General features: G+C 36.0%; 1 protein-coding gene across 3 annotated transcripts in view; it reads right to left on the bottom strand.

The window, feature by feature from the left end:
- Nucleotides 1-1,433: 1,433 nt before the first annotated feature.
- Nucleotides 1,434-18,322, bottom strand: part of MTDH (metadherin) — a 64,740-nt gene continuing 47,851 nt past the window's right edge. For all 3 annotated transcript variants that reach the window (XM_020968932.2, XM_020968939.2, XM_078153671.1), the window contains 5 exons: nucleotides 16,805-16,926; nucleotides 8,516-8,635; nucleotides 6,694-6,834; nucleotides 4,075-4,231; nucleotides 1,434-3,200 (listed from right to left, as the gene is read on the bottom strand). In XM_020968932.2, coding sequence (XP_020824591.1) covers nucleotides 3,130-3,200; nucleotides 4,075-4,231; nucleotides 6,694-6,834; nucleotides 8,516-8,635; nucleotides 16,805-16,926 — 611 coding nt within the window. In that variant the 3' untranslated portion in view covers nucleotides 1,434-3,129. The remainder of the gene's footprint in view (nucleotides 3,201-4,074; nucleotides 4,232-6,693; nucleotides 6,835-8,515; nucleotides 8,636-16,804; nucleotides 16,927-18,322) is intronic.

Below are 18,322 nucleotides of genomic sequence, written 5' to 3'. Positions count from 1 at the left end.
CTACTCTGAACAGCAGTCAACAGGCAGGAATGGGGGCTGAGGAGATCTCTGCTGGTCAGCAGTAGCTGGTGTGAGCAGGAGATGGGGGATTTCTGGCACCTGTCAGCTGCCAGTGTACCCACTCTGTAAGTTAATTCCTATTTTGAAGATTTTCTTAACCTTAAAAGGTCAACTTATATGTGTGCTCTATGGTACTTGGCATCATCTAGGCATGCTGTTGTGGTGATAAGGTGAGGTTTCCCAAGAGAGGGTAACCTGTCTCATAAAAGCACATTTTAGGAAAATTCCATATCCTACCTTTTAGGGTGGAGCCTTATACAGAAGTGCCAGCAATTCACAAAATGACGCAAATATGTTATATATATATATATATATATATATATATATATGTTAGGCCTGAAGTCTGATCACAAGTTTATGAATTCTGGTTCTGTTTACATTTATGGTCTCACAGCCATTTTCTTCCTTGACTGGCAAGTAAGCCTGTGTAGATAATTCAAGAGTGATTTGATTGAATATATTACTGCCAGATGAATATTCCTAAATGCCATCAGTCATTCCCTATTCAAGAATTTAGAGTTTGACTAAGATGTTGTACTTAAGCAAACTTTTAATTTTAATACTGAAATGATCCTGAAAGAAAAAATGGCCAGAAGAGAAAGCGCAGATGTAATAACTTCTACCCTCATCAATAAAAGCAAGCAGAACTCTGGCAGAAGATGCAACAAATGTCATTCAGATCATATTCTAACAATCATAATGTCAAGGAGAATTTTTCTAGGTGGGGAGAATTTCTTCTTTGAGAAATTTTTTTCTTAAAAAGGAAAAGGGGAAAAGGAGGATGTTTTATTGATAACAAGCAAAACATCTTACACGACACAGCATTCTTTTAAGTCTCTTTGAAAAGTAGTTCTATGTATACACTGAATTTAGACATACACTTCAAAACCATCAAACTATAACGAAACCAAATGGAAGTACTGAGTAAAAAACTTAGATTTTTACCAAACATTTCACACTGTATTAACATTTTTTAATTAAGAAAATAAACAATGTGGATTTAAATACTGCTCTGAGTATCTACATACAAACACAGAACTAGACTATGAAGTAAAATCCATTAGATATGAGTGCCTAAAAGAATGAAACATATTATTACCAGAAATGATAAGTTTACATTTCAATAACTGACACCCAAGATAACTCTTTTAAATGAAGCACTTTTGGCACATTTCTTAATTATGCAGGCTCTTTTTCTTTCCCTTCTTCTCCCTGGAGAAGAACTATAAGAAGTTCTGGCAGATAAACCAGGGTCCTTGAGTATTTGAGGAAATATTAAATTTTAAGTTAACCAAAGAACACAATTTTTAAAAAATCCAGCATCACATTAGGAATTATTTACACCCATAAAGCAAAATAAAACAAAACAAAGCTATCATTTGCTCAATTTATTTAAACAAATCAACTTAGAAATGTCACTGAATTAAACAAAACTCTGAACATGTAAACATACTGCCATGTTCCTGAAACAGATGTTAACACCTGTATAAAAATTAGCAATCACTATTAGGAAAGCGGTTCATTGATAAAGGCCCAATTTTCAGCAAAACTAAAGTCATTTTGTTTCTCTACCCTTTCTAGCATTTGTAAGTCAATACTACCAAACTGCAGTCAAGTAAAATAAGACAATATTGGATGGTTGGATCAGTACCATTGGTTACAGCTGTTACAAACAATTTCTCTGAGCACATAAAAACAACTAAGCCAATCGCATCAAATAATTCATGGCTTTTTTTTTCTTGATCACAATTCACTAAAGGATGTTAATTATGGTCCTTGTCAAACACATTTGGTAAAGGCTATTTACAGTGTACATGGCTGAGCATGCACTATTTATAGATACAAAGATACTTGCCAGTTCATTACAATATAATTACACAGTGCCTGAAAATGGAACATTTCACACATCATTTTAATCAATACAGTTTCAAGTGAGAAATGTTCCTTATTTAACTACAACTGCAATACTTACATGAAAATTCTTATAAAAACACTAATCCCCCCTCAAGAAATTTAGATGCATATTCTACACACTACAGGTTAAGGCAGTAAAAAAATGTATTCCTGATAACTGGAGTTCTTGACAATGTCAATTAAAGCTGTCTGATTTTAGTCCTCCATTCTCCATCAACACTTTGATGTCTTGTGTAACTAGTGTGTGAATGATTTCAATTTTAAAGTCAAAAGACATTTTAGCAACAAAGAGAACAGAGTTGAAGCTGGTAAAAATAATTGCTTGGGAAAGGGAAAAGGTGACTTGGAGTTTGACTAAGAGTTCACATCATTAAAAATGAGCAATTAAACATGAGCATGAACTTTTAAAAAGAAACAACAGAAACAAGACCATATACACAGTTGAGTTTTTGTAATATAATTAAAAATATACTGCACTTTGAAGAATTCAAGTAATTTAAGACTATCAAAAATAACTTCATGAACCATACTCAAGTGTCAATTGCATTTCTGATCTTTTAATTGAAAGCATTTTTCTCTGTCAACTAAACCATAAAGGCTCAGCTAAACAAATGACAAAAAGTGAAATAAAAATATTTGCACTTGTGACTCCTTTAATACACACTGCTACCAAAAAATAAAATGTGGAAGATTATGCAATTAATCAAAGCACTTTGACTTACATGTGAAGCAAATTCAAATGGTAGACAATCTGTGAATCAAAGATGCAAGAAATACCCACTATTTTATAGCCAACCCTTTCTCTAAACATTCCTCTAGTCCTCAGCTGCAGATGAGACAGAACACAATCTGTTGTAAACAGGGCACTGTTGTAAAACCAGGAGATCTATATTCTTAAATTAAGATAGTTCATAAAATTGAAAGAGACTCCTAAGCGTCTTCCAGCAATGTAGCATGTTCTGCTGAGCTGTTAATTTTGCAAATTAACTTTCCTTTGATTTCCACTTTAATGATGGTTGCATTCACAGCAGTTTTGTCTTTAAAAATCAGTTGAAATTTATATAAAATTCTGTACATGTTCACAAATTATTGCATAAACAGCATAATCTTCAAGACAGTGTCAGCATAACACATGTCCAATTCAGGATAAAACATTCACGTTTCTCGTCTAGCTTTTTTCTTCTTTTTTACTTGTTTGGGAGATTCCCAGCTAGCTTCAGACTTGGCTAAAGAGTAGCAAAACATAAAGGAAAAAACTTAGATAAACTACCTCTCCAGGCTTCATAAGGGTTACAACAATATAAAATACAATAAAATCCTCTTTTAAGAATTCTCTTTTGTGAAAATCTTACTAAATCTATGTTCAATATTTTTAGGTGCTATGTTTTCAGAAAAGGTTCCATTTTCCCTACTATGTTTTTGCTTATTAGAAAGATTTTTTCTAATTGTCCTTTTAAAAGAAAAAGTATAGCAATTGGTTGAAGTCCAATACAAATGAGCAATGCAAATTATAATATTTAAATCATTTCAAGGAATTCATTATTTGCTGGACTAAGAAAACCTGTACTTCTGCTTGTAACATACTGTGCATATGAAAAAGCAAGATTAAGTGAAGTGTTCATCTCTATGAAGGTTACTTTAATAGTCTTACTCTGACATCTGTCATAACCAAGAACTGCCCCAAATTATCAATCTTTTGAGACTACTGGGCATTTACTCAAGAAAAATCTTTTAATACTAAGTTCTTTGGATCTTTAAGAGGCTTCTTAGCCTCTTAACAATTTTAGAGCTAGGAGGGACATTAAAATGAGATGCAATTTACAGAGCCAAATAGCACCAGGGTTCCCAGTAAGAATCCCATAAACCTGGTCGACTGCTGTCTACAAAAATTAAGAACAAGGAAAGCTAGTGCTGATGTGTTTTAAATTTGATTGACAATCTAACCCTTCCTACCTAGTTCCCAAAACAATGAACACTTGAAAATATTGCTGAAATCCTGGAAGTAGAAAGGAGCTATATAATTTGAACCCTTGACCCCTCCAACTGCCTGTCCCAGTTCCCTCCCTCACCCCCCCCCACCTTTAATAAGGGTTTACTCACTCTGGGAAGGAGGCACACTATTCTGCTTAAGATTAGGCTTGGAAACAGCTGTCTCTTGTAGCGTCTGGGGCACTTGGGAAGGGATCTTGTCAGATTCATTTTGTGATAAAATTACAGATGGCTCGGTAGAAACAGCAAGTGGAAGAGTCTTAACAGGCTATTTTGAAACACAAAGTTTTAAAAGAGATTTCTTACATAATATAATATTAAACACAATTTAATTCAGATGACTTTCTTATTAATGCATACTGGTGACTGATCTTAAGAAAGAGGCAATGATTAGTGATCAACAGAAGCACAAAGCAAACTTATTCTTGTCTTTTAAGTGACAAACAAAAATTAGTTCTTATTCAAAGATCCAACTGACTGAAATTTAAATTTAAGGAAGGTCTTTGTATAACATACAGATATGATGAGTTTAACAAAAAACAGAAATTTTCCTTCATTTTCATTATTTTTAAATTTTGGTTAATTTATATTGGAGTTCTTTGTCGTTGTTCCCCCCGCCCCCCCAGCATGCTGTTGTGTGGGTACAAGCTGGCAATTAAACTGCAGCTCCATTAATACACCTGATTTTGATATCACAGTTATTTCCAGATTTATAACACGCCCCACTCCTGCCCCCCAATTATAACAAAGTAAAGTAGTTAATCAAAACCAGCTGATTGTGTTTGAGTCAGAAAGTCCCCTCAGCATGGCACACTGTATTTATATCTCCCACGTCTCCAGTGAAAGGAGAAAGATGTTTTTCAATGTCTTGTTCTCCGGTGTAGTTGAGAGTTCAATTTGGTTTTAGTGGAGTTTTTATTTATGTTAACGGTGTATAATGTCTCCTGGTTCTGTTTACTTCAATCTGCATATGTTCATAGAAGTCTTCCCCTTTCTCTAAATTCTTCCCTTCTGACATTTCTTAAGGTAGAATACTACTCAATTCCCAATCAATGAACAGCCTTATTTCTTGGTTTTTTTCAACCACAGTAAGTACTGCTATAAGCACATTCTGTCTTTGACTCCTTCCATTCCCCTTTTCAGTTTTTTACCTCTAAGCATGTCTCCTGGATGGAGGGGGAAGAGATACCTGTCTGGTCAGTGAAAGACAACACTGCCAAGTATTGTTATCCTTTGCTTTAATGCTAACCACTCCTAAGAAGCAGTGATGAATATGGAGCAATTCTCTCAAGGAGCACCAGCAATTCTTGTAGTTTTACATACAAAGTAAACACTGTTGTGGCTCTAGCTCTTTAGCAAGTTTACAACAACAAGCAAAACTCAATTAGAGAAAGTCCTGACTCTGGACTGCATATACAGTCTGACTGTGTGCTAAGCAGGCAGAGCAAATAGACTATAAGCTCTACTGTCCTCCCTTCACACGTGGGGGCCTGGTTAGCAATAAGGAACTTGATTTGGTTAGCTGTCCATGGAGATGTCACCTAGGGGTCAAGACAGAGGAGTAGAAGCATTTGTAACCTTTCCCTGCTATCACGTGACATGTTTCTACAAGAAAGAACTGAAAGACATAAACATAAGCAAAGTGGAGAAAAACAACTATCCCTATTTGTTCACAGCATGGTGTTTGCAGAGAAAACAAGAAATCAACTATTTGAGGCAATTAACAGCCTCAATCAAGTAGGAGAGAAAATAAACCCGTGAAATCTGTAGTATTTCTATACATAAACACCGAAATCAAGGAAGAACAAATAAAAAGGGAAATCCATGCAAAATAACTACAAAATGCACAAAATATTTGGGAGTCAATCTACTTGAGACTTGCATAAAAACAATGCAAAACACTCTATAAAGAAATAAGGAATTTAAATAACTGAAGTGATATTAAATGATCAAGGATGGGCTACATCACTATATATTTTAAAAAATAACAGTACTGTCTTTGACAGTGAGTCACTTAATAAAAACACTGGCGTATCTCAGTTGACAAATGATAAATAACCTTATTTAATGATGCTGCTAAACCTAGAAATGTTGGGATTACTTTCTTGTAATTTAAAACATATATGCAGAATTCAGAAAGAAAACAAACAACCCCTCCTCCCCAATCACCAAGAATTTACTGTTTTTATTAGTTTCAAATCAGTCTTTAGAAATCTTTACTCTTAGAGGAGCACTGTCCCTCTAAGGTACTCCCTCAGTTATGGAAGGAGAATGACATTTTCAATCATTTTTTAAAAAAAAAAGGCTTTGTCTAATATAATTTAAAAACTCATTCCTTAGACAAGTATTGGGCCCTGATAGAAATCAGAAGTCTCAGAAAGACTCACTGATGTATGTAAAGGGCCGCGTGACCCAAGTACCATTGTCTCAGTGTGACTGGACCATTCTTTTCTCCTCTAATGAAATGTCCCTCTCTTGCTCCTGCCTTCCCACAAAACCACTAGCTACATTATCAGGAGCTTCCACAAAATATATGCCTTCTAAAGCCCAATTTAAAATATAATTATTACATTTCCTAAAAAAAGAATTGCCAGGTGGATAGAACTTGATATTTTTTGAACAATGGCCACGCTAACCAAACATCTGAATCCTTACAGAGGTTTCCTCTGAGCCAGCATAGCTCATCTCTCACTTCAACCGTTGAGTCTGCAAGGCTGTGCAAAAAATTACCTGGCTACTTTTGATGAGTACTTCAGGTGGATCACTAGTGCTCATGGTCTTCGAAGAAGGATCTTTTTTCTGTTTTGGATGGACTTTAGAGGTCTCCATTGCAAAATCTTCTCTAAACTCTTTCTCTAACTCTTCTGTATCCTGCAGAGGAAAAATGTCCAAATAGTTTAAATAGAATGTTGATTGTAATAATGAAATTAATAAGACTAATAACAACAACAATGATGGTAATAATAATGATTGGATTTCTATATAGCACTTTAAGGTTTGACAAGTGTTTTACATATTTTGTCCTCATAACTGCCCCAGGACATAGATACTATTAGTGCCCTCCTTTACAGATAAGGAAACTAAGGCAGAGGTAAATGACTTGCCTAGAGTCATATACTTAGCAAGTGTTTGATGGTGAATTTGAACTCAGGTCTTCCTCAGGTCCAGTGTACTAACTACTGTGACACTTAGCTGCCTGGGGTCTACAGTTCACAGGTTAATTGATAGCTGCTGCTTTAGAAAAGCATAAATCTATAAGCTAGTCCTTTTTCCCTTTCTCCACTGGGTTTTACCTGTTCTAGACAATTAAGGTTGTTAAGAGGTCTGACCTAAAAATACTGCTTTTCAAAACAATTAAATTGAAATAAAACTGAAATACCCAGTTTCACATTTGATATTTCATGCAGTCAAGTCCCTGATCCATTATACTATCATAAGTACTATCTTTTGCTTCACTATTACTGACAAAATCATATTTTATGACTACTTTCAAGTCGCATAAAATTTCCATTGTAATCAAACCATACTAAATTGCTCCAGTTCATAGAGAGTGCCTGAGGTACAGGACAGGTGAGAGGAAGGGAGGAGGTTCATAAAAGAAAATCAGAACCATTATTTACTGATGTAGGTGAGAAGGTCAGGACCATACAGACTAACATCATGAATACCCAGTTCTTTCTGACTCCAAGGGCAGTTCCTTATCCACTACCCCATGCTGTTTTTCCAGTGCATTCATACATTTAATTGCTTGTCTATTTATTTACTTATTTACTTAATAAAAGCAAATACAATATATTTGCAAACAACAGATATCAGCTCTGATACTCTGACAATAAACTGCAGTTACAAATATGTAAGTGTAGATATGGACAAAAAACCCCAAGAAAACAAAACACAAAGAGGGCAATACAGTATGCCATTCTGTTTCTCTGTACATAAAAGAAATAGTAACTTCATAATGCTATTTTTATTAGTAAAAAAAAACATTCAAAGTATTTTAAAGTACCATACTAACCATGTTTTGGGGAGTTAACTTTTTTTTTAATAAAGAAAATAACTGTTCAGGTCAGTGGTAGCTATAAAGCAAAAAGACTAAAGGACAAAGGTAGATGATACAGTGTTATTTTTGCCTTGTGAAGTCATATTATCTAAAACAGAAAACTAGCTGGATTAGAAAGTAATGTCCAATGGTTGAGGGTAGCTGACTACTTTCTAAGGTCTGAGAACATGACATGGCAACTTAAGGCCTTTGCTTTTTCCACCCTTAGTTCAGCTCCTTGATTTTATGACCTCTAGCAGATCAGATGTCAACAAATAGAACGACTTTAATAAAGCAAATGCCCAAACGTCATCAACCCTTTCCAATACTTCTGCAACGTTATCTTTTCTTAGTGACTTGCCCAAAGTCATCCAGGTCTTCCTTAACTGATGGACAATCCTCTATAGCTTCTGCCCTGCTGTGCTACTTGCCTCTCTATTCTAGTCACCTTTTAGCTATCACTTCATATTAGAAGGAATCGAGACTAAATAGGAAATACCACACTCTGGTTACCTGTGCTGGAGAGTTAGTCTCTTCACCTTGCTTCTTCTTTTTCTTTTTCTTCTTTTTAGATTTGCCAGATGCAGAACTCTGAAGAGGCACATCTTCCTTTTCTTTATCATCATCTGAAAACTAATGTTAAAAATATAAAACATTAAAGGGAACCAATGAGATTAAACCATGATACTTAAATATTCAATAAACCAGAGTAGGTATAATCTTATCCTAGAATTGGAAATTGAGAGGATGCCCATCAACTGGGGAATGGCTGAGCAAGTTGTGGTATATGAAAGTAATGTAATACTACTGTGCTATAAGAAATGCTGAACAGGCTGACTTCAGAAAAACCTGGAAAGACTTATATGGTCTGATGCTGAGTGAAGTGAGCAGAACCAAGAGGACTTTGTACACAATAACAGCCACGTTATGTGATGACTAATATTGTTAAACTGAATCCTTCTCAGCATTACAAGGATCTATGACATCTCCAGAAGCCTCGGGATGGAAAATGCTATCCACATCCAAAGAAAGAACTATTGGAAGTCGAATCGCTATCACTTATTTTTACCTTCTGTTGAGTTTTGTTTCATATTTCTCATGGTTCCTCCTATTGGTTTTAATTTTTACTTACAACTTCACTAATGTGAAAATACGTTTAATGGGAACGTAAATGTAAAGCCTATATCAGATTGTGCGCCATCTTGGGGAGGGTGGGGGGGAGGAAGGGGGAGAAAAATTTTCAACTCAAAAGCATATGGAAGTGATTGTTGATAAATCAAAATAAATTAATAAAATTTTTTAAAAAAAGGAATAATCTTATCCTTCACATTAAGCATTTCTTCACTATCTTTTTATAAGAACTAGTAATGGGACTTCTGAGTAATGTTAGCACCAAGAAGACTAAACATCTTCTCTGATCCCTACAACCTCTCAAGCTTCTCCAAAACAGAAATTATGTGCCACAGATAAAAGCTACTTCAGCTATCTCCATGTCTAGGGAACCCAGAATTCAAAAGGAACTACTGGGGAAAAAAAAATCTCCTGGTCTTTATGATTTATTGAAGACTTCTATCAAACTTTAAGCAGTTAGTACCCATAGTTCATAAATTATTCTAAAAAAAAAATAACCTCACAGAACTCTTTTTGAGATTTAGTCCTAAAAACCAGGGAAAGATAAAACACAGAAAGAAAAATTATCATTAATGAACACTGACTTAAAAGTTTTAAGCAAAATCCTGATTACAGGGAAGAAATCAAAGAAATCATTTATGATGACCAAGTAGGATCTATACCAGGAGTGCAAAAATGATTCAACATTAGGAAAGCAATCACCATAATTAATCATGTTAAAAACCCAAAATCAGAAACCACATGATCATCTCAACTGATGCAGAAAGTCTTTGACAGGGAGCAGTTAGGTGGTACAGTGGATAGAGCATGGACCCTGAACTCAGGAGATACTTGACACTAGCTGTGTGACCCTGGGCACGTCACTTAACCCTGACTGCCTCACCACCCCCCCCCAAAAAAAAAAAAAAAGAAAACTGGAAAATAAATTGCAATTAAAGAAAACTCCTATTTTAAAAAAAAAAATGAACGGGCTAACTTCAGAAAAACCTGGAAAGACTTGTATGGTTTGATGCTGAGTGAAATGAGCGGAACCAGGAGAACACCTTACACAGTAACAGCCATGTTGTGCGATGACTAATGTTGATAGACTTAACCCTTCTCAGCCATACAAGGATCTAAGACATCTCCAAAGGCCTCATGATAGAAAATGCTATCCACATTCAAAGAAAGAACTATGGAGTTTGAATGCAGGTTGAAGCATACTATTTGCTAATTTTTTTTCTTCTGTTGTGTTTTGTTTCCTCTTTCTGGTGATTCCTCCTATTGGTTCTAATTCTTACAACATCACTAATATGAAAATATGTTTGTAATGTAAAAATGTTAGGAATGTAAAAAAATGTAAAAAATATGTTAGGAATGTAAAAAAAAGAACTATTGCTATTTGTTGCTGATATAACAGTTTACTTGGAAAAATCTTAGAGAAACAGAAAAGATACTGAGACAATTAGCTTCAACAATGAAGTCCTCAGGGCAGGTAGGTGGCGCAATGGATAGAGCGCTGGTTCTGGAGTCAGGAGGACCTGAATTCAAATCCGACCTCAGACACTTGACATTTACTAGCTGTATGACCCTAAGCAGGTCACTTAACCCCTACTGCCTTGCCAAAAAAATCTCTCAAAAATTAACAGCATTTCTACATAATAACAAAACACAGAAGAAGCATTAATAGAAAGGAAAAGCCCATTCCAAACAACTACAAAAAGTGTAAAATATCTAAGGACTGACCTACCAAAACACACAAGATTTAAAAGATTTAATTATTCCTTAAAAAAATAAAGTACAACTTTGAAAAACATTCAGTTCTCATGACTAGGCCATGCCAATATAATTAAAATGACAACATTATGCTAATCAAATTACCAGAAGGATACTTTATACAACTTGATAAAATAAGAGTCATTTGGAAAAACAAAGACATAGAATATCAGGGGAAAACAACTAAAAAGAGAATAGCACTTCCTGATCTCAGCAACAGTTCTCAAAACCATCTGGGACAGACTAGATAAGGGAGACTCTGAAACAACATGGATTTCATAACCTAGTGTTTGATAAAATGGAAAACATAAATTGCCTAAGAAAATATTTGATGGGGCAGCTAGGTGGCACAGTGGATAGAACACCAGCCCTGGAGTCAGGAGGACCATAGTTCAAACCCAGTCTCAGACACATAACACTCACTCACTAGCTGTGTGACTTTGGATATGTCACTTAACCCCAATGGGTCGTCCCCCCCCCCACACACAGACAAAAATTGTTTGGGAAAACTGGAAAGCAGTTTGGCAGAAATTAGGATTAGACAAACAAATTACACTTCATTCTATAATGTATTCTAAATAAATACGACACATTAAAGATAATATTATAAAAAACTTAGAAGAGAAACAAAATGTATACCTCTCACAATTTGGGGTAGGAGATACATTCTTAACTAAAAAGACAGAGGCAAATACAAAAGATAAAATAGAAAATATGAAACTGAAAATCTGCAAAAACAAAATTAATGCACCTAGGTGATAAGAAAGGAAGTAGGTGGAGGCGGGGAGAACATGTGTATCAAATTTCTCTGAGAAGGGTATTCCAAGTGTAGAAGGAATTAATAAATATACCTAAGACCACCAACCATTTCCCAAAACAGAAGTGGTCAAAGAATACGAACAATTTGCAAAAGAACTGCAAAGTATCCACAACCATATGAAGAACGTTCCAAATTACTAATAATGAGAGAAATGCAGAACAAAACAACACTGACGTTTCACCTTACACCCTGAAAACTGGCAAAGGCGACAAAAAATGGCAATAGTCAATGATGTAGGGATGGTGGAATGGTTAAGCACACTAATTTACTGTTGGTGAAACTAGTAAAATGGTCAAACTATTTTGGAAAATGTGTAATTGTGCAAATAAAATGTCCATACTTTGATTTAAATTTGATCATTTAGTTTTCTACCTGTAATTAAGTTGAGTTGTACAAAGGTCAAAAGGCAGCCAAGAAAAAGCAAAAACCGTGAGCAATCTAAAAAGTACAAAATAAACTCCCCAAAGAAAAATAACTAATTGTACAAATAACCCATGTTGTAAAATACAGGTAATAAATGGAGAGGCAGAATACAAATAAAGTAAGTCTTGTTATGTAGTGGTTTGTTTAAAATTTAAAAACATGATTAGAAGAAGAGGAAAGAAGCTATAAATTCTATAATGTTAATAGCAGCTCTCTTTGTGGTGGCAAAGAAATGAAAACTGCAGGGATGCCCATCAGCTGGGGAATGGCTGAACAAGTTGCAGTATATGATTGTGATGGAACACTATTGTGCTATAAGAAATGATACACTCAATGATCTTAACAAAAAGAAAGACTTGCACAAAATAGTGAAGAGCAAAATGAGTAGAACCAAGAGAACAACACCGTATACAGTAACAGCAATACTGTTTTAACAACAATAATCAGTGACTGTTATAAATACCCAAATTAACCACAAAGGACATATGAATAAAAACACTATCTACATCCAGAGAAAGAACTGATAAATAGATGTATAGAATAATTTTACACACACACACACACACACACACACACACACACACAGAGCTATTTGTATCTAATAGTAGCCATCTCTAGGGCAAGGGAGAAGTGGTAGGGAGGGAAAAAAAGAAAAAAAGGAAATTGCATAACTTTATTACATATTTAAAAGGAATAGCAAGTTATACATAAGAGATTTGCAGTTTCATGTACAATCATCTTTTTTTATACTATATTATAGAAATGCTTGTTTTATTCCATAAATTAAAAATAATTTTAACCTTAAAGAAGTCTGAGAAATGGTGATTATACTTTTTCAGCATTTGTTTTAGAAATGAGATCCTTGGTAGATGAACATCAATTGACAAATCATGCCAATTCTATGGCCATATTTCCCCCATCTGACTCTCTATGTACCCACAGGCATCCAACTTAGTTCAGGTTTTTGTCAGGTTTCACCTAGATTATTACAGTGGCCTTTAAGAGACTCTCCCTCAAGATGGCATAGTAAGCCACAGGTCAGCTCAACTCTCTCACAACTACTCCAGAAAAGACATTAAAAAACCATGGCATACATAACTATTAGAAAATGAAGGAGAAACAATGGTAAGTGCATTTTGCCAACCCAGGTCCACACAAAGAGATAACCAAAAGCCTATGAGAAGTAGGGAAGGAGTCCGTACAAAGGAGCCTAGCCTAGGAGCACAGCTCACAGAGGCCTTTCAGCTCAGGGACCAGGGAGATTGGAGCACAGACCAGAATCTAAGGTAGGACACCCGGAGCTGGTAGCTATGCCCTTCTGACCCTGAATACAGGTTTAAAAAGTAAAGCTGGAAAAATGAGTAAAAGCAAGAAAACGCTCAAGACAGAAACTCAAAAGAAAATAACTTCACATCATCTGCAAGTGAATGAATGCCCCAGGAAAATTACAGAATTGTTCCAAGATTTACTGGATTTCATGGAATTAAAAATGCTAAAATTTTAAAATGCTATAAATGAAATATAATGGGAAAGGAATTTGAGAGGTCTAGAGGAAAGAATTGCAAGGAGAAGAAACAGTGTAGCACAGGAGGTGCATAACTTTATTCAAAAACAGGCTCATTGTTGGAGGGGCTACAATTTAAAAAGGCACACCGATGCACAGGTAGCACATTCTGAAAAACAGCCTAGAACTATGCCCCCAAAATCACTAAATTACTAAGCCTATATTCTAAAGATATCAAAGAAAGATAAAAAAAAAACTCCAGGTATAAAAATATACAGGAGTCCTTTTTGCAGTAGCATATAATGGGAATTATGGGGGAGGAGGAACAATAATTGAATAATAGTTGAATCAATGATATATTAACATAACACAATATCATTTTCCCATAAGAAAAAAGCGAGTTTTAGAGATAACAGGGAAAACTGATAGGAACTGATGCATAGTGAAGTGAACAGAATCACAAGAAAAATGTATAACATAAAAACATTGTAAAGGAAACAACTCTGAAAGAACGAAGAAATAATCAATACAGTGACAAAGTCCAATTCCAAAGTGCTAGTGATGATGCATGCTACTGCTACCTTCTGACAGTAGTATGATGGACTCAAGGTACAGAATAAGATGTTTTTAAATACAGCAAATGTTTGAATTTGTTTTGATTGTTAATCACAAGAATTCCTTTTCTCTTTTCATTTAAGGAATATGGCAGAGAAGAGGGGAGCTAGTAACTTTACTGCCAAAAAATAAAGACCAATTAAATGGGGGGGGGAGATAGAGGTTGGGGGCGGCACAGAGGTGCACATGCCAAGCCTCTCCCCACCTCCATGTGCAGTCAACTAAGTATTTAAAAACAAAACAACAACAGAACCAATGGCTTTACAACAGGTTTCCCTGACTCAAGTTCCTCTGCTCTCCAATTTGCCCACCAGGTACCTAAGTAATTTCTCCTAGGTACAGATCTGGCCACAAACTCCAGCAGCTCCCTATTTTATCTGTGATAAAATATAAACTCTAAAGTCCCTCAACACCTGATCCCAATCTATCTTTCCCCTGTCTTACTCCCTTTCCTCTACTCCACAGTTCAGTCAAACAAGCCTTCTCCATTCCTCACAAAGCACTCTATCTTGGGTCTCCATGCCTTTGCAGTGGACTTCCCTTAATTGTGGAATACATTCCCTCCTTAGCTCTTCAAGATGCAACTCAAAGACCGCCTTCTATATTTTCAGGTTAGCCAGCCTAGCTGAAGCAGCAAAGCACCCCAAGGGAAAGACAGGAGGCAGCATATGTGCCAAGTTAAGTTAAACCACTACTACCAGTTTGACCCTGATGAAGATAGCTTGAACAAAAACACAGGGAACAGTAAATGCTTGCAGCCCAACTTCCTCAGCCATCACCCTGGGAAGCAATCCCTGTGGAGATGTGGCTGGGCAACTACTCCTACAGGTACTACAGCTACTGAAGAACCAGAAAAAAAGTTTTTGCCACAAAAGTCCTTCACCTTGTTAAATGATTCAACAACAGAAAATGGTATCATTTTATCAGTGGAAATCACCATTGATTTGCTGCTGTATACTAAGGCCCACGGGCTTTTCCATCTGACTTGCAGCTGAAACCTTGCATATGTGTCATGCCACTCATTAGAAGATGAGCTCCTTGAGAGCAAGGACGGTCTTATTTTTCTGTTTGTACCCCCAGTGCTTTGACATATTTTATTCACTCATTGATACAGGAAACCTTACCTAATCTTCCCAACTGCTAGTGCTCCTATCTCACTATCTTAGATTTAACTCCCTTGGGTTCCCTATGTGTCCTATGCAAAAACTAATTGAAAGAGAGATTAGGTACAGATGGTGAGGGCCTCCAGATGCTGTTTGATGGATGACACTGTACTGACTACATCAAACCTCAAGATACTAGAGAGCCTCCAAAATGAGATCACAGTCACACAAAAGAAATCATTCTAACAACCTACATAAGAAAAGCCAAATGGATGAATACTGCCTATGTTCAGACTATAAGGTATGAATAGATATGTAGTTTGATGAGTGAGTCTATCTTAGAGAGGCATACAGATGGACTCCGTATGGGCCCAATATTTAAGAAGAAGCAAAGTACAAATTGGAATGCACTATGGAAATTGTATAACCTTTCTTTTCCACAATCCTGAAACAAAATTCATCTTTTTAAACACACATGCATGCTATCTGATGAGGCACACATTCTAGGCACAGGGCTATACATACTGGAGAAGGAAAGAAAGGCAAAAAACAGCCCCTATTCTCAAGGAGCTCACAGTGTAATGGAGGAGAAAATATGCAAACCATGTATAGAGAGGCTATATTTCAGACAAAAGATACTAGTATTGAGGAGGACTGGGAAAAGCTTCTTGTAGAGGAGGAATTGAAGCCGCAACCTAAAGGAAACCAAGAAAGCCAGGAAGTGAGGGTGAAGAGGAAGAGAATTTCAGACATGGGTGGATAGCTGGTGAAAATGCCTACAGTCAGGAAATGGAATATCTCCATAATATCTATAGAAAAAAATGTGTAGGACAAGGCAATGTAAAGATGTATGGCTGGTACAGTACAGCATAGCACATTGTCAATGAAGATGTGCTGAGGAAGTGGCATAAAAGGTATCATCCAGGAAATGTCTGACCAGAAATGGATGTGTAGCCTGCATGTAGCAGGAGCAAAGGATAATTTATGGACCACCTGGATATGTAATGCTCAGACCCATGGAATGTTAAAAGACCTAAAGAAAAGCTTATAGTGATGGATCAATATTCTGGTAGATATGAACAAGTACTAGACAGAATGACCAAGTGTGTATAATCTACAGTCTCTACCATCAGATAAAGCATACACTCCTCAATGAATCATAGAATATTACAGCAATCTTCTGGTTCACTTCCTATATTTATTAAAAAGCTGTAATGTAACTCAGGTACCTCAGTTAGCATATGGAAGTAAAGTCTTCCACTATGGCATGTGTCCCTCCCTATGCTTCAAAAGTTATGGACAGAAAGCACTGAAAATGTGGATTAATGCAATAATCTCCTCCTACTGGATTATGAAATGATAAAAAACACAACAGCAAACCCCTTTTCTTGGTAAATATGAAGCTTAACTAAAGGAACAAAAACAAATAAATTAATAAATTGTTTACTTACTTTCTCATCATGGACTAACTCTTGGGATTTCAGAAGTGAAGCCTTCTCTTCATCTACCCAATTGCCCCACTCTTCAGCAGGAGCATTCCAATCAGAGCTGGGATCAGCAGAAGAAAGTCCATCTATAAATTGAAAGCACCATATAAATGTCTAATCTCCCTATTTAAAAAATAATAGCAAAATACACCAGCTTTCACAGGGCTTCTGTCTCATGAGTTACAATGACTTGTTTAGCAATAACTTCACAATGGGGTAAAAAGGTCCCACCCACCCTGGTCCCATACACATCCCTTACTTCTGTAAAAGGACAGAAGGAATTAGTTGAACCTGTCATTTCACTGGGACACGTGACTCTCAATGAGAAAACTCCTGTTACTAAAGCAGATGAGCAACAGTTTGTAACTTATTTCTTGGGACACTGAAAGCCTAAAGCAGTCAGGGCTACACAGCCTGCATGCATCAGAGATGGAACTGAGAAATTCAGTTTTTCCTGATTCCAAGGCCAATTCTATATACCATGGTACCTTTCAAAACAGCATGCTAGCAAAACCTTATTTTTTTACTCTCACATAATCCACTGAACTGGCTTTCTAGGTATATAACTTTAGACAAGTTATTCTACTACTTAGTCATTCAGTATTCCCATTTCCCTTTTTATTTCCTGAATTTCCCTCTTCCTATTATTACAATATCTACCGAGGTATGTTCTAGAACTTGGTGATTTCTGGCCTTAATTACTTCAACCAACTTTTTCCTGCTAAGTTCCTTTTTATGAGTCAGTGGTCCATGGATTCCCTAATAGAACTGTCTTTTTAACTACCTCATCTTCCTTCTAAAAGCTTCACTTAGAATAGTTTTCTATCAAGTAAACATAACTTCTTTCCAGTCTGTTTTAATTTCTTCTAATACCTCTCACCCACTCTCATCTTTCTCCACTAAAGGTTCCCTTCGACCTGTTTGTTCAATAGACTGACCACAGGGCAGATGAATAATTTTCTGGATAAAATGACTCTTGAAGGCTATCTATCAAGGAATGTAATAATCTGTGCCGAGAGGACCAGTTAACAAATATTAACAGAATCAGAGATCCCTGCAGTATGGAAGAAGTCCTATTGTGAAATTCTACAATCATTTGTGTGCCACCTCCAGAAATTCCTTTGCCTCGTGTCTAGAATTAATTTCACTATTCCTACCTTCCTTCACTTAAAGCTATTTCACCCAATCCAAATAAGCAATTCCCTTCAAACAACACTACAAAAGACAAGCAATTACGAAGTGCTCACTGTTTGCTAAATGTTGAAGACACAAAGAAGGAAAAAATAATTCCTGAAGGAATTTAACAATGTAATATGGGAAACAGCAAGAATATAAGTAGGTAAGTACAACAGTCATATAGAATAGATGGAAGGAAATCTCATGGAAAGACTATAGCAGCTAGGGATATAGATAAAGACTTTTAAAAGAAGGTAACTTTCAAGCTGAATTTTGAAGGAAGTCAGGAAGTTTAAGAAGCAGAGC

The sequence above is a fragment of the Phascolarctos cinereus genome, unplaced genomic scaffold, assembly GCF_003287225.1.
Source record: "Phascolarctos cinereus isolate Bilbo 61053 unplaced genomic scaffold, phaCin_HiC Scaffold_4;HRSCAF=312, whole genome shotgun sequence".
Lineage (NCBI taxonomy): Eukaryota > Metazoa > Chordata > Mammalia > Diprotodontia > Phascolarctidae > Phascolarctos > Phascolarctos cinereus.
This window is presented reverse-complemented; position numbering and strand designations above follow the sequence as displayed.